This window comes from Phaseolus vulgaris, chromosome 3 (assembly GCF_000499845.2).
Source record: "Phaseolus vulgaris cultivar G19833 chromosome 3, P. vulgaris v2.0, whole genome shotgun sequence".
NCBI classification, from domain to species: Eukaryota; Viridiplantae; Streptophyta; class Magnoliopsida; order Fabales; family Fabaceae; genus Phaseolus; species Phaseolus vulgaris.
The window spans coordinates 24596536-24624378 of NC_023757.2; the positions used below are offsets into that span (position 1 = coordinate 24596536).

The following is a 27843-nucleotide window of genomic DNA, read 5'->3' on the forward strand; positions in this document are numbered from 1 at the left end:
TAAAATTTTACTATGATATCATTTTAATTCAACTTTTGGTGGCATAAAATTATGATATTATATTTGTTTAAAATTTGAAAATATTTCATACTATCTAACTAATTAAATCAGTACTCTAGTATTTAGCATTTACAACCAGATTATCAATATTATTCACTCATTAATTTGCTTTCTTAACAATAAAGAATAGTAGTGTTGTAAGTAGATTTTTTTTATGTAATAATTATTTAAAAAATTAAGTTATGCAGTGAATGCAAGCTCAGATGGTATAACAATGTAGGAAATAGTAACTCTTGTGAAGTTTATTGTATTGTAATAGTATAATGTTGGGAGAGGACATAGGAAAGAAAAATTCAATATAAGAAGAACACAAAATGAACAAAAGCTAATCACCATAGACATGAACACTGGGCACCATATCCAAGCTATTTCCAACTTAATCATCAGTTTTAGAAAATGACTAATAAGAACCAGAAACACCCTGCACTTGCAATGCAACCAGAATAATTCATTCTTGTGATGTAACTCTCATTCCATTTCATCCTTTTGTGGTTGTCTCATGTGTCTGCAACACAAACATATTTCGATCAAATTCACATTTGGGACATTCCAACTCTTGTTAAGTAGCCCCACATACCTGTTAAAAAATTCAAATCGTTCTGTTCATTTAGGAGGTTGTAGTTGAAACATTTTCAACTTCAGTTTCTTTCTGAGTGACCAAATTCTTCTCCTCCTCTTTTGTTTCTTTAACCTCTTCTTCCTTAACCAATGTCTCTTCTTTTGTGTCTTTGTTTTGTTCTTCCTTCACCAAAGTCTCTCCCTTGACATCCTCTGTCAGGCACAATTGTAAACAAATTAAATTTAAGGGAAAAAAAACATCCAAGGGGTTATTATGCATGATCAAAATCCACAAACTTCTGAATAAACAGAAGAAAGATAAATTATAAAATTAATCCAAGTAAAATAAAATATTTAAGAGCTTTCATATTCAAGAGTCATCCTTTAACCTTTCTCATTTCCATCTCCCTTTTGTTCCGTTGGTTGTTGTTCCTCTTCTGCAACAGCAACGGGAAGTTCCTCTTCTGCAACAGCAACGGGAAGTTCCTCTTCTGCAACAGCAACAGGAACAACATCCTTCACTTCATGTTCTTCCTTGTCCTTCACAGACTCTTTGGGTTCTTCAGCAACAACAGTTTCCTGTGTTTTCTCCTCAGCTTCGTGGCTCTTCTCCAATGGCTTTTCTTCTTTCACATTTTCTATCTCAGAATCTTTATTAGACTCATCAACATCCTTATCTTTGACATTTTCTTTGTTCTTCTCTTCCACTTCCAAATTTACATTGTCAATGTTAACATCATTGGTTTTGTCCACTGATTGTACATCAGTTTCCTTGGAACTGACACTAGATTTCTTGTGCTGGAGGAGGGTGCTGTTGGCAACAACACCGAGTTTAGATTTTCCACAACCCATTTTTTTGTATGATTAATTGGTTGTGGAAAGAAAACTCGAATAGAGAGAGGAAAAGAGAGAAGATGGATGTGAAGAATGAATCTGTATCGAGTTATTATTATAAGGAGATGATCTTTATGTTGGTTATGATTTAGCGGTGGAGCAATGGCCTGCATGGATGAATAGATGTGAATAGAAGCTAAACCGTTTTTCTCGGTGTCTTTGTATAGACAACTTTAGTTGTTATCATCGAAAAAAGCTGAACAATTGTGAAAATGACAATTGTTTTGGACCAATGCCATTGATGTTTTTAATAATTAATATAATGATAATAACTAGGGAACACTCAACCCTAGCAACAATTCCAATGTTCTTTTCCTGGGTTACATTCCACTAGATGCATGCATGCATGGATTTCAATGTTTCTTAGTAGTAATTCTTATCACTCTTTTAAGCCATGGTTGAAAGAGTATTTTTTTATTTATAAATTTATAATTAACCTAGCCTTAAGACCCATTTTGCATCCATCAAATTATATTAAGTGTTCACATTAATCATTTTAGTATGACGTTAATCTATAATAAAATTCAATAAAAAAATTATCTGGAAAAAAAAACATTATTCCATTTTTTCCTTTATTTTCTTTTAGGGTTACACCTTCAAAATATATAAAAACAAAAAATATCGCATATCGTCAAATTGAAAAGTTGAACAATTCAACGTCTTTGGAAATTGTGATATGTTTTTTAGAAGTTGAAACATTTTATAAAGGACAAAAATCGCATGCACTCTTTAAAACATAAACACTTATCCAATATCATAAATCATATCATTCAATAATATATATATATATATATATATTCTCTTATAGACTTTTTTTTATATAAAACTTTTGCATAGTAAAATATAAAATAATTTTCCGTTCAAGTTTTTATAAAAACGTGACATTGAAAGTTGAATATAAATATCACACTGAATTTTCCTTTTTTAAATTAATATACTTCTAGTTCTACTTTATATATGATATTTTGAGAGAAAGTTTTTTTTTTCATAAACCATTGATTTCTTATAAATAAATTCAAGAAATATTCTTAATTTCATGCATTGAGGATAAATTAGTAGTTAATTAAAAAAAATGTATTAGAAAGTTACATAATGTTTTCAATAAAATTATATTTGTTTTATTCTGTGAATCAAAATCTCAAATGTTGTAAATAAAAATAGTATTATTATTTTAATGTTCCTATTTTTCTGTTATAAAGCATTATCGTGATCTTCAATCAGATGGATGGGATCATTCTTGGTAAAATAGTTAAAAAATTGTTCCAAGTTTATTCATAAAAAAAATGATAAAGTTGCAGGGGATTGTGGTTAATCATAAAATATTGACTTACTTGCATCAACAACTATCATTATTTTACACAACTACAAAATCTCTTACAAATGCACCTAAAGGGAACAATACTTCATGATCCAAAGAGATTGGTATAAACAAACTATTATTGATGATGACAACATTTTGAAAATAATTTTAAAAAAATAGAAGATAGTCACTTGAGAGATGATCTTTGTATCTAAATTGGAGTCCAAGATCGAATGTGTCTAGGAAATGTAATATAATGTATATATTAAGATTATTTAACTTTAAGGTGCAAAATTAATTTGATTTTAAAAAATATTGTATCTCTCAAATCAAAATTATTAAGATATTAAACTATTTGTTAATTATTTTTTAAAATTTATGAAAACATTTATTTAGGTTCCATCAAATATCTATCTTAATTCTAGATATTTTCATTCATAATGAAAAATTAAGACTACCTAATATTTTTGTTAGTTGATAATTTTATTTTATTTTAATTTACCATTACTTTTTTATATATAAAAAAAAATTTCATGTTAAGCATCACCATGCTACTTGACATCTAAGTTAGGCTGACACCTCAAGTAACAACAATCATTTGTCATCACATGAAAAAAAATATTATTAAAAAAAAGTAGAAGAAAGAAAATACAAAAACATGAGGGACTAGACCAAAACCCATATGTTAACAAAAACGATACATAGGTAGATTATAAATATTAATAAAGAATTCTAAGAACAGACTAGATGAAAGTCTATTATACCAATAAAAGGATTCTCTATGAATAAATCCTAAATTAGCCAACCTATCAGCACACGCATTCCCTTCACGAAAAATATGAGTAATCCTAAACCTGATTTTTCCACAGTAATTAAGACAAGTATTGCATCGATTACGAAGCATCCAAGTAGTAGAATAAAACTGCTTAATTCCAGGCCAAAGAGATGGGGATCTATAAACTATTCGAAACTCGTATTTTGATTGTTTTCTCATGTCTCTTTTGATTCTCTCGGGTTTAACTTCAATTAATGCATCTTTTCTTATTAATAAATTAGTGATTCATTGCTTCTAATTTCACATTGGCTCAAATCAGTGAATGAATTGCAAATTAGGAAGGTGTTCTTTACGCTTCTGGTTCGTGGTGAAGGTAAGTTATTAAATGTCAAAAGGAAGTAATAATTTGTTTTCTCATATAACTATTTTGTTCATGTTCCTCATATTGTTTTTTTGTTTAATTTGTGTGAGTCGTTATTCTCTATCTAATTTGTGTGAAGCAAAGTTATTCTCTCAAAGTCTAGTTATTTGACTTGTTTAGTCACTATCGCAAGTAATTAATGTGATATATTAATGTTGATGATAGTAGAAATACCATTTTATTGCCTATTGGTGCTTTATATTCGGGTTACTAGCAAGGTAAAACTCCTAAAACCACACCCATTATAAATTAGTATACATGAATATATTTTATTCATGGAACCTGTGAAAGAAAGAAAAATGAAGTTTCCCTAAGTTAAAGATTATATACTTTAGAACTTTGATGAAGTTGGTTGTCTTCGTTAGAGGTGTGAAGAAGAGGAACGCTAATAAGAGATTCATCGCCAATGTTGAAGGTCCAATAAGGAACACCAGGGGGAATCAAAAGAGTATGTGACCTTGACTGAATTGACGAATCTTCTAGTGGCAATCCAATGGCTTTTGCAAAGAACTAGATTCATTCACTGGGTCCTCATACGTTTGAGAACATCCTAGTATTGCAAGTCCAAGTTGATGGAAGAAGGCCAAGCTCAGACCCAAGTTCAGGCCCAACAACTAGGTCAATGGAAAGTAAGATCCAAGAAGACTGAGACTCTGCTATTGATGGCAGAGAAACTTTCCTATACATGTTCAAAAATTCTATAAACCTAGTGTAGAGTAGAATTTATTTTTTGTCAAAAGTAGAATAGGAATTTTACTTGTAAAATTTCTTAATTGTAATTATGATTGAATTAGGTATCTAAAAACCAACCTAGGTTAAATTATGGTTTCTAGAAGACTCCTAAATTAACCTAGGTCATTCATTAGTCATATTAAGCAAATCTAAACATGCTTACCATGTGACTACTCTTTAGGCGCCAATTTCAAATATAGGATATCTGAAATTTCCCACCACTTCCTTTGTACAATGGCCGACCTCATTCCTATATAAAGGGGTGCTTGGCTCAAGAGAACACTGATAAGTGTCTAATTTTAGTAATATTTCATATTAAAATATAGGAACTTATGAGGTTTTATTGCTAATTTACATATAAAATAATTCATAATTTATAAATTTATACCTTTTTACATTTTTTATGAGCTTTATTTGAATAAGAGCATTTTATTCCCAAATTTGGTGTTAATTGCATATTTATAGGGAGGATTGAAGATTTGGAGTAAAGGGGAATAATTTGAGCGAAAAAGAGAAAGTTGGAAGGTCCCATAATGAAAAAAGATGCAAAGAAAGATTGGTCTTTTTTTTATGTTTTTTCACTTAGCCCATTAGCGCGACATGGGAAGCGACCTAACCCTAGAAAACTAGGATAAATAGGGGGCTAGAGGCTCAACCCTAGTGTGTTAGATTAAGAGGTTACCATGGAGTGAATTGTAACCCAATTGGAAGAATATGGAAGGTGCTGGAAGTATGTGTGGCTAATTCTACCCTTTGGGATAGAGAGTAATATGTTCAAACTATTATGTATTAAGGTGATATCTTATATATTAATATTAAGTTCTTGATTGATTATTGGTATTGCTTTTTTACTTTTAAATTTCCGTGACAAATTGAGAATCTTAAATCTGACTGGGAGGTATTTTTAGGGTTCAGACCTAAACAACAATACTTAGCATATTTGAGTGTTAGAGATAGACTTGAAATGTTAATTGCCATTAACGTTTGAGTGTGATTCTAATTTTTTTTTATAAGTATGCGAGAGATTGATATAAATGAATTTTCTATGGGCATCATCAATCAAAGAACTTAATATAATCAAAATACATGAGAGTGATAGGGATGAAACTTAATCCCTATTTTTCCAATTGAAGCTACTAATTCTTTGTTTGATTTCTTATTGATCACTGCCAACATAACCAATTCAAAACTATTTTTATTGTTCTGTTTTTATATTTATCGATTATTGTACTCGATAATTCATTGTTCCTTGTGGGATTAATATCCGTCCTTAGGAACAATTATTACTTCTGACAACGCGGTGCACTTGCCATAAAAAGTCATCAAATACAAGATCAATTTTATGAGTAAATGCTGCCAAATTTGCAAGCTTTTACTCCTTTGTCTAGTCTCTCTAGGTTAGGCACCTTTGATATTCTCTTTCACCTTTCTCCAAGTGATATGGCCAACCAATCACTCTCCCTACCTATCATGCACCTTCAAGGACACCATAGCTCCATTGGAGCCTTCTTGTTCTGCTACATTCATTTGCTTTTGCCAACCTCTTCAATTCTTTAAGAAGAATAATCGATAATGGAGCCAACCTCCATCACAAGTGCTCCCTCTCTTGTGCCCCCACACAATTCACATCAATCACCAAACAAAACAACATAGATTATGAACTAGTGTATTAATGTTTTATGCAAAGGTGGAGATACAAATAAGGTGACAGAGTTCTTGGAAAAGACGGAGGATGAAGGATTTGAACCTAATTTGGTAACATATAACACATTTATTAACAGTTATTGTAAGAATATGAGATTGGAGGATGCTTTTTACTCATACAAGATCATGAATGTCAAAGGTGTGATGCCTAATTTGATCACATACATGACCTTGATGAATGATATTTGTGAAGAAGGGAAGGTTAAGGGATATTGTGTCTTATAATAATACTTTTGTGTAATAATTTTGGATTTTTTTTATGTTTTAATTTATATTATATTGTAATTATCATTAAATTTACTTGTGTAATAATTTTGAAGGTTAAATTTGATGCTCGTGTAAGATATATCTTCAAAACACTTAACACAAAATGGACTGAGTATATGCAATAATTATGGTAGGAAAGAGATTATGGAACACACAATAAAGATGATATTATTGCAATGTGTCCGTAAAAGATGAATATAGACCATTGGCCTTCTTTTGTTGACTATGGTTTAAATTCAAGGACAAAGGTAATTAAAACTACTTTATTCTTTGAAGTGTTGATTTATTTAGATTTAGTTATTTTACTACATGTACACCAAGGAAATTGCAAAAAAAAAAAGGATAATAGAAAAAAGCAAACAATTCTTCATATTGGTGGATCCAAGATTGTTGCACAGAAGAAATACGAGATGGTAAGTTGATTCTCCAATAATTTTTGTTATATCATATATCATGATTCATATACTTTTGTTACATTTTATAAGAGCAAGAGCTTGGTCACAAAGTTAGTGATGGGATTGGCTAATCGCCAGCCGAGGTACGAGTTCGTGATGGGATTGGCTGACCTGATCGCTATTCCGAATATTACCGCCAGGCTCAAAGTGCCTGAGAAGACCACGGATAAGGTGTTGGGACCAAAACCAGACGCGTGGTGTGAGTTCCACAAGAGCTTTGGCCACTCTATCAATTCGTGTTTGGCTTTGGGATACCAACTCGCCGAGTTGGTCAAGTGTGGGTTCTTGAAGGATTACTAGCTAGAGAAGCAAGCGGGGCAATCATCAGGTTCCCAACCGGCGGGCAATAAGGGACAGCAGCACGAGGTACCCATTCACGGCGAGATCCACACCATAGCTGGTGGGTTCTCGGGTGGTGGGTGTACTGCATCGCAGCGAAAGAAGTATGCAAGGTCTGTGATGTCAGTGGAGGTTTTTGAGGATCACTCACCCGACGTGGACATCACGTTCACCAAAGGAGACCTTGGGGATGTTGTGCCTCATGACAATGACCCTATTGTGATCTCGCTTGTTACGGCGGGAAGAACTGTCCATCGGGTGCTGGTCGATCAAGGAAGCTCGACAGATGTGATGTTTTGGCCGACTTTCGAAAAATTACAATTATCCCCTGACCAGCTGAAGCCATATGGGGGCTGCTTGTACGGTTTTGCCGGTGATCAAGTGGAGGTCTGGGGGTACATTGAGTTAAGGACGACGTTCACAGATGGGTCGGCCTCGCACACAGAAAAGATCAGGTACCTTGTCGTGAACGCTCCATCAGCATACAACATCCTGTTGGGAAGGCCAACACTCAACAGGACAGGAGTTGTGCCTTCAACAAGGCACATGAAGGTCAAGTTACCATCAATGGAAGGGGTGGTTATCACCATCCGCTCTAACCAAAAGGAGGCAAAGAAGTGTTATGAAAACAGCCTTAAGAACAAGAGATCGGTATGCCATGTAACCACAACGCCGCCCCCTAGTGTGGAGCCTGAGCAGGACAACCGGCGAGTTGTGGATACAGCGTTGGAGGTGGCCGCCGAGGACGATGTGGCAATGGAAGATGTCGAGGCGAGGCCCGAGAGCGCCGCTCGGGTGGAAGAAGAGAAAAACTGCCCGGAGACCGCTAGGGAGTCAGGGATTGCGAGAGCACTAATCGCCAGTGAGAAGAGGCCTCAGCCGGTCGATGAGTGACTTGAAAAGAATATCAACGACAAGACGTTTAAGCTGGGGAAAACCTTAGATGGCGAGACACAAGACCAGATCTCCAAGGTAATAAGTAGACACCTGGACGCGTTTGCATGGTCTGCTTCATACATGCCGGGGATTGACCCCGATTTTTTGTGTCATCGTTTAGCAATGGATCCCCAGGTCAGGCCAATCCGCCAGAGAAGGAGAAAGTTCAACGAAGAAAAGAGACAGGCGATCAAGGATGAGACGCAGAAACTCCTTGCAGCAGGCCATATCAGGGAGATCCAATATCCAGAATGGCTCGCCAACGTCGTTCTGGTCAAGAAGAGCAGTGAGAAATGGCGGATGTGTGTTGACTTCACGGATCTGAATAAAGCATGTCCAAAGGATTCTTATCCTTTGCCAAGTATAGATGCCCTGGTAGACAGTGCGTCAGGGTGTAAGTTGCTCAGCTTCTTGGATGCCTTCTCAGGATACAACCAGATTAAAATGCATCCCATGGATGAGGAAAAGACCGCTTTCATGACGGAAAGGTCGTGCTATTGCTACAAGGTGATGCCCTTCGGGCTGAAGAATGCGGGGGCCACATACCAGAGGCTAATGGACAAAGTGCTCGCCCCTATGCTCGGGAGGAATGTGCAAGCATATGTTGACGACATGGTCGTAACATCTATGGAAAAGAGCAGGCACGTCACTGATCTGGAAGAATTGTTTGTTACGATAGCCAGGTACAAGCTCTGAAACTGAATCCCGAGAAGTGTATTTTCGGCGTGGAGGCAGGAAAATTTCTGGGATTTCTCTTGTCGAAGAGGGGAATCGAGGCAAATCCCGACAAATGTGCCGCCATTCTGGTGATGAGGAGTCCTGCCACAGTAAAGGAGGTGCAGCAGCTCACGGGCCAGATGGCCGTTCTGTCTCAATTCGTAACCGCCAGTGGAGAGAAGGGACACCTGTACTTCCAATGCTTGAAGAGGAATAACAGGTTTGTCTGGACGAAGGAGTGTGAAGAAGCTTTTGTCAAGTTCAAAGAGTACTTGGCGAGCCCGCCGGTTCTGTGCAAACCTCAAGTGGCAACGCCTCTCAGGTTATATTTCGCCATAACTGAGAGGGCGATAAGTGCGGTGCTCGTCCAGGATCAAGATCAAGTCCAAAAACCCATCTATTTTGTTAGCAAGGTGTTGCAGGGCCCAGAAGTGAGATATCAGGCCTTAGAGAAAGCGGCGCTGGCGGTTGTGTTTTCGGCGAGGAGGCTGCGTCATTACTTCCAAAGCTTTACAGTGTTGGTAATGACTGACTTACCCATCCAGAAGGTTTTGAAGAAACCGGATGTAGATGGGAGGATGGTGAAATGGGCGGTGGAGTTGTCAGAATTCGACATCAAGTGTGAGCCCCGAGGAACGATCAAGGGGCAAATCTTCGCTGACTTTGTGGTCAAGCTATCTTCTGAAACAGTGCAGAGCGCCGGGGACGATTTTCGTTGGGTGCTCTCGATGGATGGGTCGTCTAACCAGCTGGGTAGCGAAGCTGGAGTTATTTTGGAAGGACCCAACGGCGTGTTGATAGAGCAATCTCTGAGGTTTGCCTTTAAAGCCAACAATAATCAAGCGGAGTATGAGGCTTTGATCGTTGGTATCTTGTTGGCAAAGGAGATGGGAGCAAAGGTGTTGATGGCCAAGAGTGACTCGTTGTTGGTCACCGAGCAGGTAACGGGTGAGTTTCAGGCCAAAGATCCGCAGATGGCGGCTTACCTGGAGTATGTTCAAGAGTTGAAGAGGTCCTTCGTTTTGTTCAAAGTGGTGCACGTGCCAAGGGAGCAGAATGCCCGAGCTGACTTGCTAGCCAAGCTCGCCAGTTCGGGCAAGGGGGGCAGGCAAAGGACTGTTATACAAGAAACTTTGAAGATACCTCGAGCATTCGTGACAGATCACCAGGTTCTTCATGTGTGCAAGTCAATGGAAGGGACAGCGAGGAGTCATAGATCTTTGACTCAGGAGACTCTGAGGACGCCGAGAGTTAGAGCACGTCTAGGGGGGAGACGAAGATGACGCAAGTCTGCGCTATCCATGAGCCAGATACATGGATAACGCCGTACTAGCGCTACATGGCGGATGACGTGCTCCCAATGGACTCGACGAAGGCCAGAAAGATAAAGAAGAACTCCAACAGGTTCACCCTCATCGATGGCGAGTTGTACAGGTTCGGGTTTACACATCCCCTTTTAGTATGCGTATATGGAGAGAAGTGCATGAGGATTATGGCTGAGCTCCATGAGGGGATCTGTGGGAGTCACATCGGGGGTCGAGCTTTGGCAACAAGAACCCTTCGCGCAGGTTATTACTGGCCCACGATGAGGGAAGATTGCAAGAAATACGCCCAGTGTTGCAAGCAATGCCAGCAGCACGCCGATTGGCACAAGGCGCCTCCAGAAGAGCTGAAGTCAATTTACAGCCCCTGGCCGTTCCATACGTGGGGAATCAATATACTGGGACCTTTTCCTTTGGCGATCAAGCAGATGAAGTATTTGGTTGTGGCGATCGAGTACTTCACAAAGTGGATTGAAGCAGAACTAGTAACCCAGATCACCGCGCACAACATTCAGAGTTTCGTGTGGAAGAATATTGTGTGCCGATTTGGTGTGCCCAAGCGTTTGGTATCAGATAATGGGACTCAGTTTGCAAGTCACCTGTTGAAGAAGCTGTGTGGGGATGTTGGGATTCAGCAGGTGTTTGCTTCTGTGGAGCACCCACAAACGAACGGGCAAGTGGAGTCAGCCAACCGGGTCTTGTTGAGAGGTTTGAAGAGGAGGTTGGAGAAGGCCAAAGGGTCTTGGGCTGAAGAGGTTCCCCGTATAGTATGGGCGTACCATACCACTGAGCAATCGGGAACCCACGAAACCTCGTTTAGTTTGGTGTATGAGTGTGATGCGATGATTCCAGTTGAAACCCGGGAAAGCTCGCCGAGATTCCAAAACTTCGTGGCGGAAGACTCGAACGAAGAAAGGAGGATGAACTTGGATTTGCTGAATGAGGTTAGGGAGGAAGCACGGGTGAAGGTTGAGGCAGTAAAGAGAAGAGTTGAACGCAAGTACAACTCCAGAATAAGGCCGAGGCAATTCAGAGATGGTGACCTGGTGATGAGGAAGGCCCACCAATACGAGATAGAGAACAAATTATCACCCAAGTGGACAGGACCGTTTAGAATAACCGAAGCGCTCGGGAACAGCGCCTACCGCTTGGAGACGCTGGAAGGAGGGGCGATTCCTCGCACTTGGAACGCCACCCATCTAAAGTTTTATTACAGTTAAGGAATTGTAAGTAGAAATTAACTTGAACAGTTTAAGATGTTTCAATTAAAACAGTTTTTCAAGGGGGCACTCTTTTTTCCCTAAGGAGGGTTTTTAACGAGGCAACCCAATAAAGAAAGTTTCGAAGTTTATCAAAGTTTCCAAGTTATTAAGTTTGCATGCTTACCGTTTTTTAAGTTTTCGGAAAGAGACTTTTGTCGCCCTTGTGTAATTTAAAGCAACGACGAATTCAGATTGCATGCATTCAATGCAAAGTTTTAAAGCATAAAGTTTTAAACCTTCATCGCCAGCTGGTGATCGGAGGTATAAGCTAAAGTTTTTTAATTCCTCATCACACCTGGCGATCGGAGGTACAAGTATAAAGTTCTTTAAGTTCTCGTCGCCATCCGGCGAGAAGAGATTAAAAAGGCCTCCTCGCCCTGAGCGAGTACAGGCAAGAGCAGATCACAAGACCTCTTTGCGTAAGCAAATCGAGGCAAGTTTGAAAGTCCTCAGTGCATCCAGGGGAGGAGGAGATGTAACCCCTGGGCAAGTTGAGGCATCAGTAAAAGCCCTTCTCACCCTCGAGTGAGTTCAGGCAAGATAAAGCTGAAAAGTCAGGGTTGTTAATGATCTTAAGTATGGGAAAGGAAGGTTGATGAGAACGCCTTTCCCCTTGAGTGAAACATCAATGTTGACCTAGTAAGACCAGTTAAAAAAGAAGATAAAGGTTGGCTGGGGAAGGTTCGCAGAGGACACCTCACCACCTAAATCATTGTTCTAAAACTCAGGGAGGTAGAGAAGGATCCGAAAGGCGGCTCTACCCCCAGATGAGGGAACAATGATTTAAACTATCTCAGGTTAAAGACTCGGGGAAGGTAGAGGGAGATCCGAAAGGCAACTCTCCTTCCAGACGAGCAAAGATGAAGTCATGAGGTGGCCCCGCAAGGGATGTTTTTAGTCAAAAGGAAAATGGCGTCGCCGAAAGCCTATGGCTTTGAGATTGAAATAGAAAGAGGATTACACGACGAGAGCTAGATCAGCGAAGTTTTGGGCGATAACGTAGAAATACGCTTGTCCCTTGGCAGATCAGGCGAGTGAGATTTCAGATACTAAGATCGACCTGCGCCCCTACTGCCCAGTAAGTGATTTCGCGTTGAACGTTATTGCTATAGACTAACAGTTTGTTTAAGTTAAGGTGATTTCCAGAGAATTAAGTACCAATTTGTGCGAAGTACATTGGGTTGAGTAAAAACCAGCAAATTATACCAGGTGATCGCACAACAGATAAAATTAGAAGCCATATATATACACATGTATGTCAAACAGTTTGAGCAAAATGAAAGTTATTACATATAAATCGAAGTTAAGTACAAGAGTTTTAAAGGCGGTAAAGTTGAAGTGGCGGATGGGAGCAACAATTAAGTCGGAGGCATGATCTTCGTTGTACACTGAAAACTCGGAGAGGTCAAGGTCGGGAAATTTGCAAGCGAACTGCTCCAAAGCTGCTCCAAAGCCGGAGGTAAGAACTTGGGCAGCTTCAAGTTGAAGCTCGTCGATCTTTGTCTTGAACCCACTGTTCTCTTCACAAACCTGGGCAATCTCAAGCTCAAGCTCGTCGGCCTTCTTCTTGAACCCGCTGCTCTCCTCGCGAACTTGGGCCAGCTCGGCAGTAGTTTTGCTCAGTTCTTTGAGGGCCTTGTCCCGATCTTGTTCAACTTTCCCCATAAGGGTTTCCCTCTCGGTCGACCTCTTCTCTAGCTTGGCCATCTTTTCCCCGTCATTTTTTCGGGCCTCCTCCAGCTCTGCATTTTTCTCCCTCATAGGCACGAGCTTGCTCTCTAACTCGACGGCGTCCTGAAGTTTGTCGTGCAGTTTCCGGCGCAGTTCAGTCTTGTCCTTGCGCAAACTTCGGAGCTCTTTGTTGAGAGCGTTTTCCACCCTCAAGAACTCGAGCCCTTCCATCATCATGTCACACTTGACTTTCTCAGCTTCGGCTCTCGCGGTGCTCGCCTACTCCTGACGGATGCGGTTATCGAGTGCGAACTTGTCCAAGGAGTCTTTTAGCCCTTCACCAACGATTTGAGGAAGACACTCGTCGACCATGGCGTTCAGGCGCGCAGTGAAAGACTTCAAGGCCTCCTGGAGAGGAGCTGGAAGGGTTGGAGTTGAGGGAAGAGGTGAAGGTTGGTTCTCACCACCACCCTCGCAAGGTTGGATGGCGAGGGGAGTCTCGAGGCGGGGAGTTCTGTTGCAGCTTGAGAAGAGGCTTGCGTATCAACAAGTTGTTCAGGTACTGGATGGCGTGGAGGCGCTGAGGGGGTTCTCGACGTAGTCTGAGGTGGCGCCCTCAGCTGGTGGTGGTTCGATTACAGCTTTCCTCTTCCTCTTGCAGACTAGCCCATCCTCGGTGCTTTCGTCTGCCTCTTCGTTTGATACCACCCTGGGGGCTTTTCTCTTAGCCTTTTTGAGTGGTAGCTTCTTCCGCTCGAGGGCAGGAAGAGTAGCGGCAGTGGATGGGCCAGCTGGCGGAGGTTTGCCTTGGGCGGCAGCGATTTCTGCAACAGAGTTTGGCACGGTTTGGGAGCCCGCCGCCAGGTTGTGAAGCTTGGCTATGGAGCGCAGCTCAACCATCCTTCCTTTTCCCAACATCAGAAGAGCTGCAAAGAAAATGAAAAAGGAAGAGATGAGAGCTTGAAAACAGAGGGACCCAACAGAAAAAGGAGAAGACAGAGAGAACGAGGGGGGCTCACGGAGAAAAGGTTAGAAACCCTAAACGCAGGAAAAAGCGAAGCAAAGAACGAAAACAACCCACAGCGTATGCTCTAGACAGTTAATGGATTATGCAAACCGATTAAAATGCAGCAAATATCAGTGAGAGTGATAAAAAAATTACCTTTTGATGATCAGAAGAGCGTTCAACAAGATGGTGATTGAAGGAGACGAAGCGTTCGCTGAAGCGTTTCGGGAGTTTGGAGTGAGGAAGAAGATAATGAAACAGTGAAGTGGCGCGAAGTTTTTAAGAGTTTCGAACGTTGCGAGAAGCGCAAACGACAATGAATAATAGTCGTTGATAAGTCCACGTGTCGTATGATCGAAGGGGTTGGTGAAGTGTCAAATCAGTGAACAGTATGAGCGCCAACGTGCGAGGCCACGTAGGTCGCCGGAAATTCAACCCTTTAGTCTTTTCGCTGAACAAGTCGCAGCTCAAGACTTGGGGGCTTGTGTACCGACCAGGTCATCAGGTGTGATGACGTGTCTAGCACGTGACTATGTGGGGCGTGCTCAGCAGAACACGTGGACAAGAGAAAGACGAAGGGTTCAGATGTAAGCATAATTGCCGCTCGTGGAAGTGGCGTTCTGCAGTGTACATAGTCGGTTGTCGCCGGGTTTGTGTGTCATCGACGTATTAGATAATGGAAGATCAGGTGGTCTGGCATTGCCGCAAGAAGCACATCGCCGGATTTCCCAGTAAACTCAGTTGTAGCTGTTGGGGGTTCAGGCGAGGAAGTTCAAGCATGTGAGTTCAGTATGATCGTTACGTCAGCATGAGGCGCGAAGGTTAAATGAGTTGGAGTAAACAACTTGTTCCTCGACGACAGGATTCCCAGCGTGGACATTCGTCGATGGCGAGCTCCTCTCAGTTAGAACGTGCATGGCGTGGCAAGGAGGAAGGTGGCACCTGCGACAAGTAGTATCACAAAGATGATGTACTTTGTTGCATCCGATACTCGCCTTGTCAGGTGGCGTTCCGGAGCGTGTTACGTGCTAGGTTACACCTTGAGTAGGAGACTTGGTCGCACAACTGGATGCTACATAGAAGTGACGCTCAAGTTACCCCCGCCAGATGATGACACGTGTAGGGCTGGGTGCTACCTGCTACCCCAGCCCAGATGATGACACGTGCAGGGTTGGATGCGAGCCACGCGTCCAAAGCGTAACTGCCTGGAGAGAGAAAAAACCTAGCTATAAAGGTAAACTTAACAGAATTTGCAGAGGTACGTTTTCATTACGACTCATTGTTTTGGGTTGAGTGCACTTTAGTACGGTTCTACAGAGTATAGTTTTCTCTCAGTTTTTGGGTGTTCTTGTCACTGACTTGAGCGTCGGAGCGCCACCGACCGCAGAGGCGCCATCTTGTGTTTTCAGGTTCTCAGAGAGACTATCTGTGGTGTGGACTTAAAGGGCACGTGGTGTCAAGCTGGTGAGGAAGATCGTGACGAGGCAACGCTCTTGCGCTAGGTCAACCGGCAGAATCATATATATATATATATATTAATATAAAATCAAACTAAACCTAAACCCTAAATTAAATACATGATAAGATTGGGATTTTTTTTTTCAAATTATGGATCATATAATTTTCAATACAAGATTATTCCATTTCAATACAAGATTATTCCAGTGCAAGATTAAGCAATAATCATTTTTTTTAACTGCAATAAAAACTAAAAATAAATAAATTATACATCTAATTTTTAACTTTCTAACTTAGAAACATTCACTACAAAAAAAATAGTTAAATCGAAACTAATACTAGAGATCAAGATAATTAGTTACTATATTGACTAAGTTAGAAACCTTTTTATAAACTAAAAAAATTATTGGTATCTAAAGTAGTTTTTGTTTTAAGAAAAATGATAAAGTAGTTTCTAAATTGATATCTAACAATTACCTACCTATGTTTACTAATGTGTTTAGATGGAGAAATATTTAAAGGTTGTAAAGTGGTGTCTTTGACTATGGAGTTGTCAAAGTAACAATTTTTAATTTATATTTCCCTTTCAGAGTTTATATGATTTTTTTCTTATAGCCAAGCCTACTAAAGAAGGTATGTAAAATCATCAAATGGTGCAAATTTTATTTGAAATTACTGTAAAGGTAGAAATTTTTTTCATTATGAAATATAGGTAAGTTATGAGGGAGAAACACGACTTTAAAAATAATCTAAAGAAGTTGTACATGCATAACACACTACTCTTATGAAAAAAAAAATCATCAATGTTACCCATGGATTTTGTAAGAATTCAACACAACTAGAATCATAAATTCAACTTCAATATAAAATTATAATTGAGGTTGTAATACTCATGCCCAACTTTAATGGTATGAAATTTACATTAAAATTGTGGATATAAAATACAACTTTTCAACTGTACTATTTTTCTAAAGTTTTCTTTTTTTATTTTGAAATGAGATAATTAATTGAATTGTTAAAAGATTTAGTTTTTTTTATTGAAGAAATAACTAAAAAACAATGTTAAAACCCTAATCATAAACTGTACACGGTAAAATATAAACCATAATAGAAAATGTCACAATTAAACTCTACCCCTAATCTCAAAGGTAAAAACCCTACTTAGACCCTCAACGATAAAACATTAAAATTAAACATAAAACATAAATTAAAAGTCTAAAATATAAAAAAAAAGTCTAAAAGATTTAAGAAATAATAAAATTATTAGTAAATGGTTGAATTTTTGAAGTTTTTTTTGTCCAATCCGCTTTGAGAATCGATATTTTTATAAGCAACTTTAATTTTAATGTATCTTAATCCAAACTGTTCATCAAATGTTATGACTATTTAAATCTTTTCTTATAAAAATATATAAAAAATTTAAATGTAATATTTTTGATAATTTGATTAATTTTTTATTTTTTTAATTGAATAAAGTTGAAGTTATGGTCTACATACGCAATTTCAATATAAACTGACATATGAATATGAAGACTTGTTCACAATTTTTGTCATATAAATTTTTTGTTATGCATGCATGACTTTTTCAAAGTTGTGTTTCTTTCTCCTGACTTACCCATCTTCGTGATAGAAAAATATTTCTGCTCATTCTAGTACTCTCGTGATAAGCAATTCGTCTAAAGTGGAACTAAAAGGTGAATGATGCAATTTTTTGTCATTTTGTACATTTCAACGTGCGTGTGTCTTATAATAATTGGAGTTATAAAAATAAAATGTAAACGTTATAGGCGTCTATTGAAAGAGAATAAATTATCTTTAGATTTTTTATCTAGCAACTTTAACCCAATTCAGAATTTTTCTTAGTAAAATTTGCTATTGAAATTACATGCATGTAGTTTTTTAAGTTTATTTACTTTAATGTATTTCTCTTGTGCAAGTATTAAATGAAGTTATGAAATTTGAATTAAAATGATGTAGGTGTCCATGAAAAAGAGAGAAGAAGAATTTCACTTTTGCTTCACCACCTCAATCCAATCGAGAGTATTTATAGATTAAAGTGAAGATTAAATTATAGGTTTTGTAACACTTTTTGACCGAGAAAAAACTTTATTGTCTAAAACTTAGTCCAAGCTTAAAAAATTATTTTTTGGTCATGTTAAGTTATATTAAAGTTTACGTTACTTAAAACAACTTCAAGTATTTATTAATTTCTTCCCAAACTTTCTAGTGCTTAATTATTTTCATTTTTTATTTTCATTATTTGTAAATCTTCTATTTAAGTATTTTTACTTTTATTTTTTAATTAATTATATTTGTTTATTACGCTTTATTAATTAGTCTAGCAAAATTGAGTATTGAAAACTGATATTTCCATATTATCACTTTTAAAGACAAGTAAAAAAAACATTAATTTTGTATGGGTTTTAAAAAGAAGAACATAAGTAAAATTAAAACTTTAATTTTGTATGGGTTTAAAAACAAAAAAAGAGTCAAGCATGAAAACCTTAAAAACATATTTTTTCTCAAAAAGTTTGATTTAAAACTTTAATTTTGTATGGGTTTAAAAACAAAAAAAAAAGTCAAGCATGAAAACCTTAAAATAACATTTTTTTTTTCTCAAAAAGTTTGATTTAATGCATAACTATTTTGACAAAGTCTCATTTTTACGATAATACAAAACGAATAAAAGAAAGAATAAACGAAAGACTTATTATGAATGTGAAGAAAAAAATGTATTTGAGCAAAAATAATCTTATGCATATTAAAAAATGCTTTAAAAAAATATAAATTAATTATCATCAACCATCATATTTATTTATTTACTCAATTAATTAATTTAACTACTATCTTTTTTTTCTCGATTTCTTTTATAATTTTACATAAAGAAGATCTCATGAACTTGTTAAGAAATCATAGTTTATTATCGTAGCAACAAACTTTTTTTTTAACTTTTTTTTCTTTCAGACTTTATTGTTTCATAAGAAAGAATAATTTATAGCAAATTTACTTTAAAAGGTCCGTGAATGAAATGAAAGGGCCATTACTGAATCTCTAATAATTACTTCCACGGTTGCTTTTTATTTATTTTTTAAAGGTTATTCAATAGAAAAAAAAATACAATAATTTTTTTATTCTAATAAAATTGCTGTACAACTTCATCTAATTTTCTCTTTATCTAACAATATATATTATTTAAAAGAATAAATAATAAAAATATACATTATTTAGAAGAATAACTAATGATTTTGAAATTTTGAAATAACAAATAAAAAGAAATAATAAATTCTAAAAAAATTGTAGACTGAAAAAAAAGTGAGGAAAAATAACCTCAATGAATATAAATTTCAATAATTTGGAATCGCACTTGAAACTCACAAGTGCAAATAATTTGCATTAAAAGTTTCTAGCTAGATAGGTTTGACGACAAGGTTTTCACCGTTTAACATGTAGATTTTTAAATAGACGGTCCAGATTTGTTTCTCTTTTTATCTTTCTGAATTATTCCCCTTCTCTTCTCTCTCGCCGCCACGACGACACCGTCGCTGCCGAAGACAGCCCCACCAGAGCTACCCTGCGACGGTGATTCCTCCACTGTAACCACCACTGAAAATAGAAAAAGATCACCAGAAACGAAAACCACCCCTGGCCGTCAATTCTCCGTCGCTATTTCAATAACAGGAGATACTTTCATAGTTTGGGGACGGACGCTCGCATGTACCTCACTGCCTAGGTATTTTTCAAAACCAAACAGCGAAACAAACAACAATTCGTAGATGAAATCAATTTAATTGCATTCTAATTCTAATGGAATTTTGGAGTTGGCTGGGAATGCTGCGCGCGATAACAAGAAGAACATGATTAACCCTAGCCACGTCACGTGTTGCTTGTGGTGAGATACGAGGAAGAGAGACAGAGGGCAAATAGGGAATAAGAAAAAAGATTGATTTTTGATTAGAAAATAATAAATCTAAAACCCTAGAATTTGTGACGATTGGGTTGATTTTCTGGAATCCTCGCCTGTTCAAATCACCGTTGTTGTCTGCCATTGCGATTCACCCACCTTATCCCTCTCTCTCATCCTAAGTGGTCACACTCTACTGCTCCAAATTGAAGCAGAGAAATATTTGTTTCATATTATTATATTGCATTCAAAAAATGAAAAAAGGGTCGTGTTTGTGAAAGATACTGCTCCGTTTGTAACTCTCATCTTCCCGTTCTCTGTCTCGCGCAGAACAAGCGCCAACCTAATGGAAGGCTCTGTCAACGAACGTCTTGATTTTGGGAAGACGGAATATGGGTATTTTTTTCCTGCTATTCCTATTGAGTCCCTTCTATTTTCCATGTTTTTAACATCTTCATAACTTCTTCGTTTCAACCGTGATGATCATAGGTGCAAGCATTACCGGAGAAGATGCAGGATTCGTGCCCCCTGCTGCAACGAGATCTACTCGTGCCGTCACTGTCACAACGAGGAAGCGGTATTTCGCATTCGTTTTTTTTTTCTATTTTAGCTCAAATGTTTTTCCTTTTTGTTCTTATCTCATCTGGGTTTGTCTTGTTTTCCCAATTAGAGTTTGTCGAAGAATTCGTTTGATCGCCACGAACTCGTTCGCCAAGATGTTAAACAAGTACGATAATACGCTTTTCATTCTGTACTGTTTTTTCTTTTTTTGCCTTTTTACTGATATATATATATATATTTATTTTTATTTTTTTTGTGAGTGATGAATACGGGATGGTGAAACTAATGCACTTTTTACACTTTTTTTTGTTGTTGTTTCAGGTTGTTTGTTCAGTTTGTGACACCGAGCAGTCTGTATGTGTTTAAATGAAATTTCGGTTTAAAACTTTGATTGCTTATTTACTTGATTTTTTGCGGAAGGGTGGTTCTGATAAGCTCCTGACTTTATTTCTCCCCTTTTCACTGTTTAACCTCTTCTGTTTCTTTTGAAGGTTGCTCAAGTTTGCACTAACTGTGGCGTCAAAATGGGAGAATATTTCTGCAACATCTGCAAATTCTTCGATGATGATGTAATGCTTTGCCGAACTCGATAAAACGAGAGTATAGGATTGTTTTCTACTTTCTGAATGTGATTAACGTATTTCTACTTCGGTCCTTACTTTACAGAGAAGGACTAGACTGATCTTGCTGTATAGTCCTGGATTTTGATTCTGAAATGTTGTAGTTTTATGAAGATGATGCTAATAAGTGTTTAATCAATTTGCATTTGCAGGCAGAGAAACAACAGTTTCACTGTGATGATTGCGGGATCTGCAGGTGTGTTTGCGTATATGCTTCTGTCATGTCATATTCACAATTAAGTTTTCCTAATTTGTGTCTTCTGAACTAATTTACGGTGAAATTTTGAAACAGGGTCGGTGGTCGAGAAAATTTCTTCCACTGCAAGAAGTGTGGTATGCATTTGTCACGAAGTCTGCCCTTGTACCTTATTTACTTTGCTTTTGCATTCCTCCCCCACCCAATTTTGTTGATTTTTAAAATGGTTATATATTAATAGCAGTCTCAATACATTTCTGAGCCTGTCATTGTTTTATTTATTGTGCATAAGTTGATGATACTAGATAAGATTTAACTCATTTAAGTAATAATAATTTGTAAAGTTTAATCTTGACACCTTTGGTTTATCAATATCTAAAAAAACATTTCATATCCCACCCTTGATATATATATATATATATATATATATATATCATTTTAAAAATGTGGTTAGTCAGTTTTAAACGTTCTGTGAAACTAAATTTTGTTTTGGTAATTGTGAACTGCTTGTTCTTACATCTTGTTGGTTTATACTAGAGTAGACTTTGAACAAAGCGCCCTCTCTTATAAAGACTTGTCCTGCATTCATCAACGGTGGATTATTCTAACTGTATGAATTTGGAAGCTGATCCAATGAAATTTCACATTAGTTACTGAATGGAATTTTAACTTCTTCTTTTGTTAGCTAAAGGAAATAAATTGCTCAGTGCTCTTTCTGTTTAAGGACTTCTATAGTAATGAAATATGCTCTACAGGGTCTTGTTATGCAGTTGGTCTGCGTGATAATCATTTATGCGTGGAGAACTCAATGAGGCATCACTGCCCCATTTGTTATGAGGTGCTTGCTTTATTCCCCCTTTTTCTTTTTTTACCTGGATTTGGTTTATCTACCAAACAGAGAATTTCATTTGTCATAAACTTTAGATTACTTTGTATTATGTTTGTGTAGTACCTTTTTGATTCATTGAAAGACACCGTTGTTATGAAGTGTGGTCACACAATGCACCAAGAATGTTACCACGAGATGATAGAACGTGACAGGTGAGTACCTTAAATCTTTGAGAATTCTTTAGTCTATGAACATGACATATGCTTAACAAGTAACTTGCTTTGGTACATGGCTTAGATATTGCTGTCCCATATGCTCCAAGTCGGTGGTGGACATGTCTAGTGTGTGGAAGAGAATTGATGAAGAGGTAGCTGATTAAATCAAAGCACATGGATGTTTCTCTTTAAACGATTCATAGATTTTACATCGTGCAATTGTCTAGTCAAGAAAATTATGATGCTTATTTTCACTTAAGATTTCTTTCTGATATTTTTATTTTCATGTGATATTAGATTGAAGCATCTATCATGCCTGAAGATTATCGATACAGAAAGGTAAGGTTTCATCCTCTGAATTGCTTTTAATAATAACTACCTATAATGGAGGAGGAAAACCTACTTGATTTAGTTTAACCTTTCCCCTAACGGACTGATTGAGCATGAATGTCTATCTTTTGTCCTTTATGCGTATGGAGCGAAATCTCTAAGAAAAAATAGAGAGAAAAAAAAGAATGAAGTTGATATTTATGAGAAAATTTACCTATATGATATATGCCATTTTAATATGTAACTTATCCTCATATGCAAATCAACTATACGTGTATAAATCAATATAACTAAGCATCCACCTTCCAAAAGGCTAAGAAGGCTCCACCCTGCAGGTTTGGATTCTATGTAACGACTGCAATGACACAACAGAAGTTAACTTCCACATTCTTGGCCATAAATGCGGTCATTGCAATTCATATAATACTCGCTCAATTGCGCCTCCAGTTCTTCCTCAATGATCGGATTCTGGTGGTTCAAATCTTTTAACAGTCTCATGGGGGAAAAAAGTAAAGTTAGCACATTCGGTTATTACAGAGGATTATTGGATTAAATTCAGCATCAACAATAATTTGTGTATTGTGTCCTATTTAGTTTCCTCAGGTTATTTTTCTACTTCCAACATGTGGAATGGTATTGGTTGTCTCTTGGTTATTGGACAGGTATAAACATCTTCATGCTATACTGTAATAGGGGGCAAACTTTTGTCCTTCTGAATTTCAGGTAATACTTGATGATTGGATTGATTGCATTGTCAGCCATAGTGGTTCTCTATAATTTGGTTGATGTTATTTGATCATTGTAAGTCTCTCTGACAGTGATTGTTAGTTTTGATTATCCTATTCCCAGTCATGATTTCATAAAAAACAGGAAATAGTCGTCTTTTATGAGGTTGAATTCACCGTTCCATAATGCTTCTTTTTTCCAAAGCATTCATCTAATTATTCTTGCTAATTTGTATAACAACTACCAAAAAAATAAATTAAATTACAATATTAACAAATGAGTTGATAACGCAACATCATTCCTCTTGAACGTAAAAATGTAATTACCAATATAATTATGTGTATATGAAACAATATTATTTTAAAATACATTATATTATGAAATCAAGATTTTTAAAATAAGTAATTTAATATTATCCATAAATTAGACAAGTTTTTTTTGCTTTAAGTGTCATAAATTGAATGTTGAGTAATATTATATCATAATGTTAACACATTTCAATGATTTCATATATGAAATATATGAAAAATAAGAGACTAATTTTGTACCTATAATACTTGTACTTATCTTTGTTTCAAACTGGATATTGATTTTATAAGGGTGGTTTGTTGTTATGTAAGAGTTAAATGTAACACATAATTATTGGATAGAATACACATTGCCATCAATAATCTCACTTTTGAAATTTATAAATTAGGGTCCTTCTGATTAATCCATGTATTCTTACTCCTTGGAAGAGAATACAAAAGAAACGATGATTCAAGTGCAAAAATAAAAATATAAGAACGATTTAAGTATAAAAATAAAAATATAATGATGATTCAAATATAAAAATAAAAATGCAACTGAACATAGTAGTGTCAATTAATATAATATTACATGTTTGTCTTGCAAAATCAATTCTATCGAAAACAAAATTTTGGATTTAGCAAGATCAGTAACAAATCACAGACATATAACTCTAACAACAATGCTCCATTTCTCTTTTGCAGGACTAACATTGTTTAACCAAATGTATTTGTTTAAGAACTTGCAATGTAGACATATTATATGTATGGGGAAGTAAAATGTAAAGACGATCACAAATGAAAAATGAAAGAACACAAAATACCAAGCAGTAATAATAAATAGTAACAAATATCAAACACTAACACAAATCTAAGAAATGATCTGACATCTATCAACATATAAATACTGCAATAATTAATATTTTGATAAAGAAAAAAAAAACATTATAATTCAAGTAGCACGATTGCAGAGTCTTAGATGCAAAATATATTTGACAGCGCAGACGATTAATATGCAAAGTATGTTTTCATAGAAAAGGTATACTTGATCGCTTTGAGATTGACAAAAGCACTTTTGAAGGATTTTAACACATTTTGAACAAAGTTGAAATTCACAAACCTGGAAAATATTGTTTGACATGCCCAAGCGTCTAGAAAACACCTCTTATGGATTTAGAAACATGTGATCATGTTGACATAACTACTTTTTGTTTTGTTTTAGCATATTTTGGACAACATTCAAAGTCAAGTGTGTCTTGGTATTCATTGCATTTAATACTCAATTGTAGTCAAATAACTTATTTTCCTAATGCAAAAAATATACATAAATGGTTATTCAATAATTGAATGAATTATTATGAAGCAAAAATATAAAAAAAAAAATGAAACTGAAAATGTTAAACCAAGTTAGATCAACAATGGAAACATGACTTACATTTTTTGGACAGATACAGAAAATTCACTTTTTGATTGACAATACCCTAAATTTATCCTCTTAAGCTTTGAGTACAATACATCTAATCTTTGTTGCTGCTAAGTTTTCTATTGTCAACAAAAAACACGGTTTCATATGTGAGTGGGTTAAAAAACATAAATTTCTATGTTTTGATATTTTCGAAAGGTTGACAAAAATTTATTAACATGGTTTAGCAAGGTGGAAACCAAAGAACCTACAACATAGGATTTCAGAGCTGGCAATAGAACCACGACATTTGTAACTTCAAATTAAACAATTTTTGCATTTAAAATGAAAGAAACGCATCTATCTATTTGTCTTCTACATATAATAATTATAATAATAATAAAAATAAGAAGAAGAATGTTAATAATAACCTATAATTCAATTGAGATTGTCGAAAGGTTGGCAAAAATTTATTAACACGGTTTAGCAAGGTGGAAACCAAAGAATCTACAACAAAGGATTTCAGAGCTGGCAATGAGACCACGACATCTCTAACTTTACATATTTATCTAGGAACTAATTGAAGGAAATAAAAGAAGACAAAAGGTTGTAGCAACTGATTGAACGTAATTGCACAAAATTGCAAAACTAATCTTATTCATTTTGATTTACTCAATCATATATATAATAAAATTACAATTACGGAAGCTATAAAATAGGAATACTAACAGGCCTGTAAATTGACCATTAACACAATATAACGGTAAAATAGTTTAAGGGTAATAAAATTTGAATTAATAACCAACAATTTAAACCCTGTTTCAACACAATTAGGGCTATCTTAAAAGCCAACCTTAGCTTCAAAGTATGACCCTTTGAATGAACAACAAAGAAGATTCAACATCAAAAGTAAGAAAGATAATTAAAAATTCTACCTTTCCTTACCTTTTCTGTGTGGTAGGAAAGATAGTTTTCTATACATTATTTCATTCAAACCATGCCATGATTGTGGTATGTAAGTTCAATAAGTTGATAAATCATACCCTTCATTAGTGGATGACTATCACCCTTCTTAGTCTAAAATCTGCACAAAAATGAAAAACAGTAACCAACTTCAACTTAAACAAATTTTTGCATTTAAAATGAAAGAAACACATATATCTATTGGTCTTCTACATATAATAATTGTAATAATAATAAAAATAAGAAGAAGAATCTTAATAATAACCTATATTTCAATTGAGATTATTGCAAGGTTGACAAAAATTTATTAACACAGTTTAGCAAGGTAGAAACCGAAGAAACTCCAAAAAAGGATTTCAGAGCTGGCAATGAGACCACAACATCTATAACTTTACAAATTTAAACCCTGTTTCAACACAATTAGGGCTATCTTGAAACCCAACCTTAGCTTCGAATTATGACCCTTTGAATGAACAACAAAGAAGATTCAACATCAAAAGTAAGAAAGATAATTAAAAAATCTACCTTTCTTTACCTTTTTTGTGAGGTAGGAAAGAAAGCTTTTCGTCTCCATTATTTCATTCAGAGACATGCCATGATTGTGGTATGTAAGTTCAATAAGTTGAATATGGTAGTATCATTTATTAGAATAAGATAAATCACACTTTTCAATAGAGGATGACTATCAAACTTCTTAGTATAAAATCTGTACAAAAATGAAAAACAGTAACAAACTTCAACTCAAACAATTTTTGCATTTAAAATGAAAGAAACACATCTATCTATCTGTATTCTACATATAATAGTTGTAATAATAATAAAAATAAGAAGAAGAATCTTAATAATAACCTATAATTCAATTGAGATATTCGAAAGGTTGGCAAAAATTTATTAACACGGTTTAGCAAGGTGGAAACCGGAGAACCTACAACATAGGATTTTAGAGCAGGCAATGAGACCACGACATCTGTAACTTTACAGATTTCAACCCTGTTTTAACACAATTAAGGCTATCTTGAAAGCCAACCTTAGCTTCGAAGTATGACCCTTTGAATGAACAACAAAGAAGATTCAACATCAAAAGTAAGAAAAATAATTAAAAAATCTACATTTCCTTACCTTTTCTGCGGTAGGAAAGATAGCTTTTTGTCTCCATTATTTCATTCAGAGCCCTGCCATGATTGTGGTATGTAAGTTCAATAAGTTGAATATGGTAGTCTCATTTCCGAGAATAAGATAAATCATACCCTTCATTAGAGGATGACTATGACACTTCTTAGTCTAAAATTTGCACAAAAATGAAAAACAGTAACCAACTTCAACTTAAACAATTTTTTGCATTTAAAATGAAAGAAACACATTTATCTATCTGTCTTCTACATATAATAATTGTAATAATAATAAAAATAAGAAGAAGAATCTTAATAATAACCTATAATTTAATTGAGATTGTCGAAAGGTTGGCAAAAATTTATTAACACGGTTTAGCAAGGTGGAAGCCGAAGAACCTACAACATAGGATTTTAGAGCTGGCAATGAGACCACGCCATCTATAACTTTATAGATTTAAACCCTGTTTCAACACAATTAGGGCTATCTTGAAAGCCAACCTTAGCTTCAAAGTATGACCCTTTGAATGAACAACAAAGAATATTCAACATCTAAAGTAAGAAAGATAATTAAAAAATCTACCTTTCCTTACCTATTTTGCGGTAGGAAAGATAGCTTTCCGTCTCCATTATTTCATTCAGAGCTCTGCCATGATTGTGGTATGTAAATTCAATAAGTTGAATATAATAGTATCATTTATGAGAATAAGATAAATCATACCCTTCATTAGAGGATGACTATGACACTTTTTAGTCTAAAATCTGCACAAAAATGAAAAGCAGTAACCAACTTCAACTTAAACAATTTTTGCAAAGAAACACATTTA

At 36.0% G+C, this 27843-nt stretch overlaps 2 protein-coding genes across 3 annotated transcripts; one reads left to right on the top strand and one right to left on the bottom strand.

Annotated features, from left to right (window-relative positions):
• Positions 1–280: 280 nt before the first annotated feature.
• LOC137805836 (uncharacterized) lies at positions 281–1643 on the bottom strand. The gene is made up of 3 exons (XM_068605745.1): positions 1008–1643; positions 638–831; positions 281–565 (listed from the first exon to the last, which is right to left on the bottom strand). Exons 1-2 carry the CDS (start codon positions 1468–1470, stop codon positions 668–670), a joined length of 627 nt encoding a protein of 208 aa, XP_068461846.1. The 5' UTR covers positions 1471–1643; the 3' UTR covers positions 281–565; positions 638–667.
• A 17599-nt stretch (positions 1644–19242) lies between these two features.
• Positions 19243–23286, top strand: LOC137806918 (E3 ubiquitin-protein ligase MIEL1-like). 2 transcript variants are annotated; one of them, XM_068607305.1, is made up of 13 exons: positions 19243–19607; positions 20109–20174; positions 20268–20355; positions 20449–20505; positions 20661–20693; positions 20831–20908; positions 21112–21155; positions 21252–21292; positions 21911–21993; positions 22105–22196; positions 22282–22351; positions 22497–22538; positions 22865–23286. In XM_068607305.1, exons 2-13 carry the CDS (start codon positions 20125–20127, stop codon positions 22988–22990), a joined length of 804 nt encoding a protein of 267 aa, XP_068463406.1. In that variant the 5' UTR covers positions 19243–19607; positions 20109–20124; the 3' UTR covers positions 22991–23286. The 2 variants fall into 2 exon arrangements, with proteins under 2 accessions (XP_068463406.1, XP_068463407.1); XM_068607306.1 differs by lacking the exon at positions 19243–19607 and adding an exon at positions 19876–19963.
• The last annotated feature ends 4557 nt before the right edge of the window (positions 23287–27843 follow it).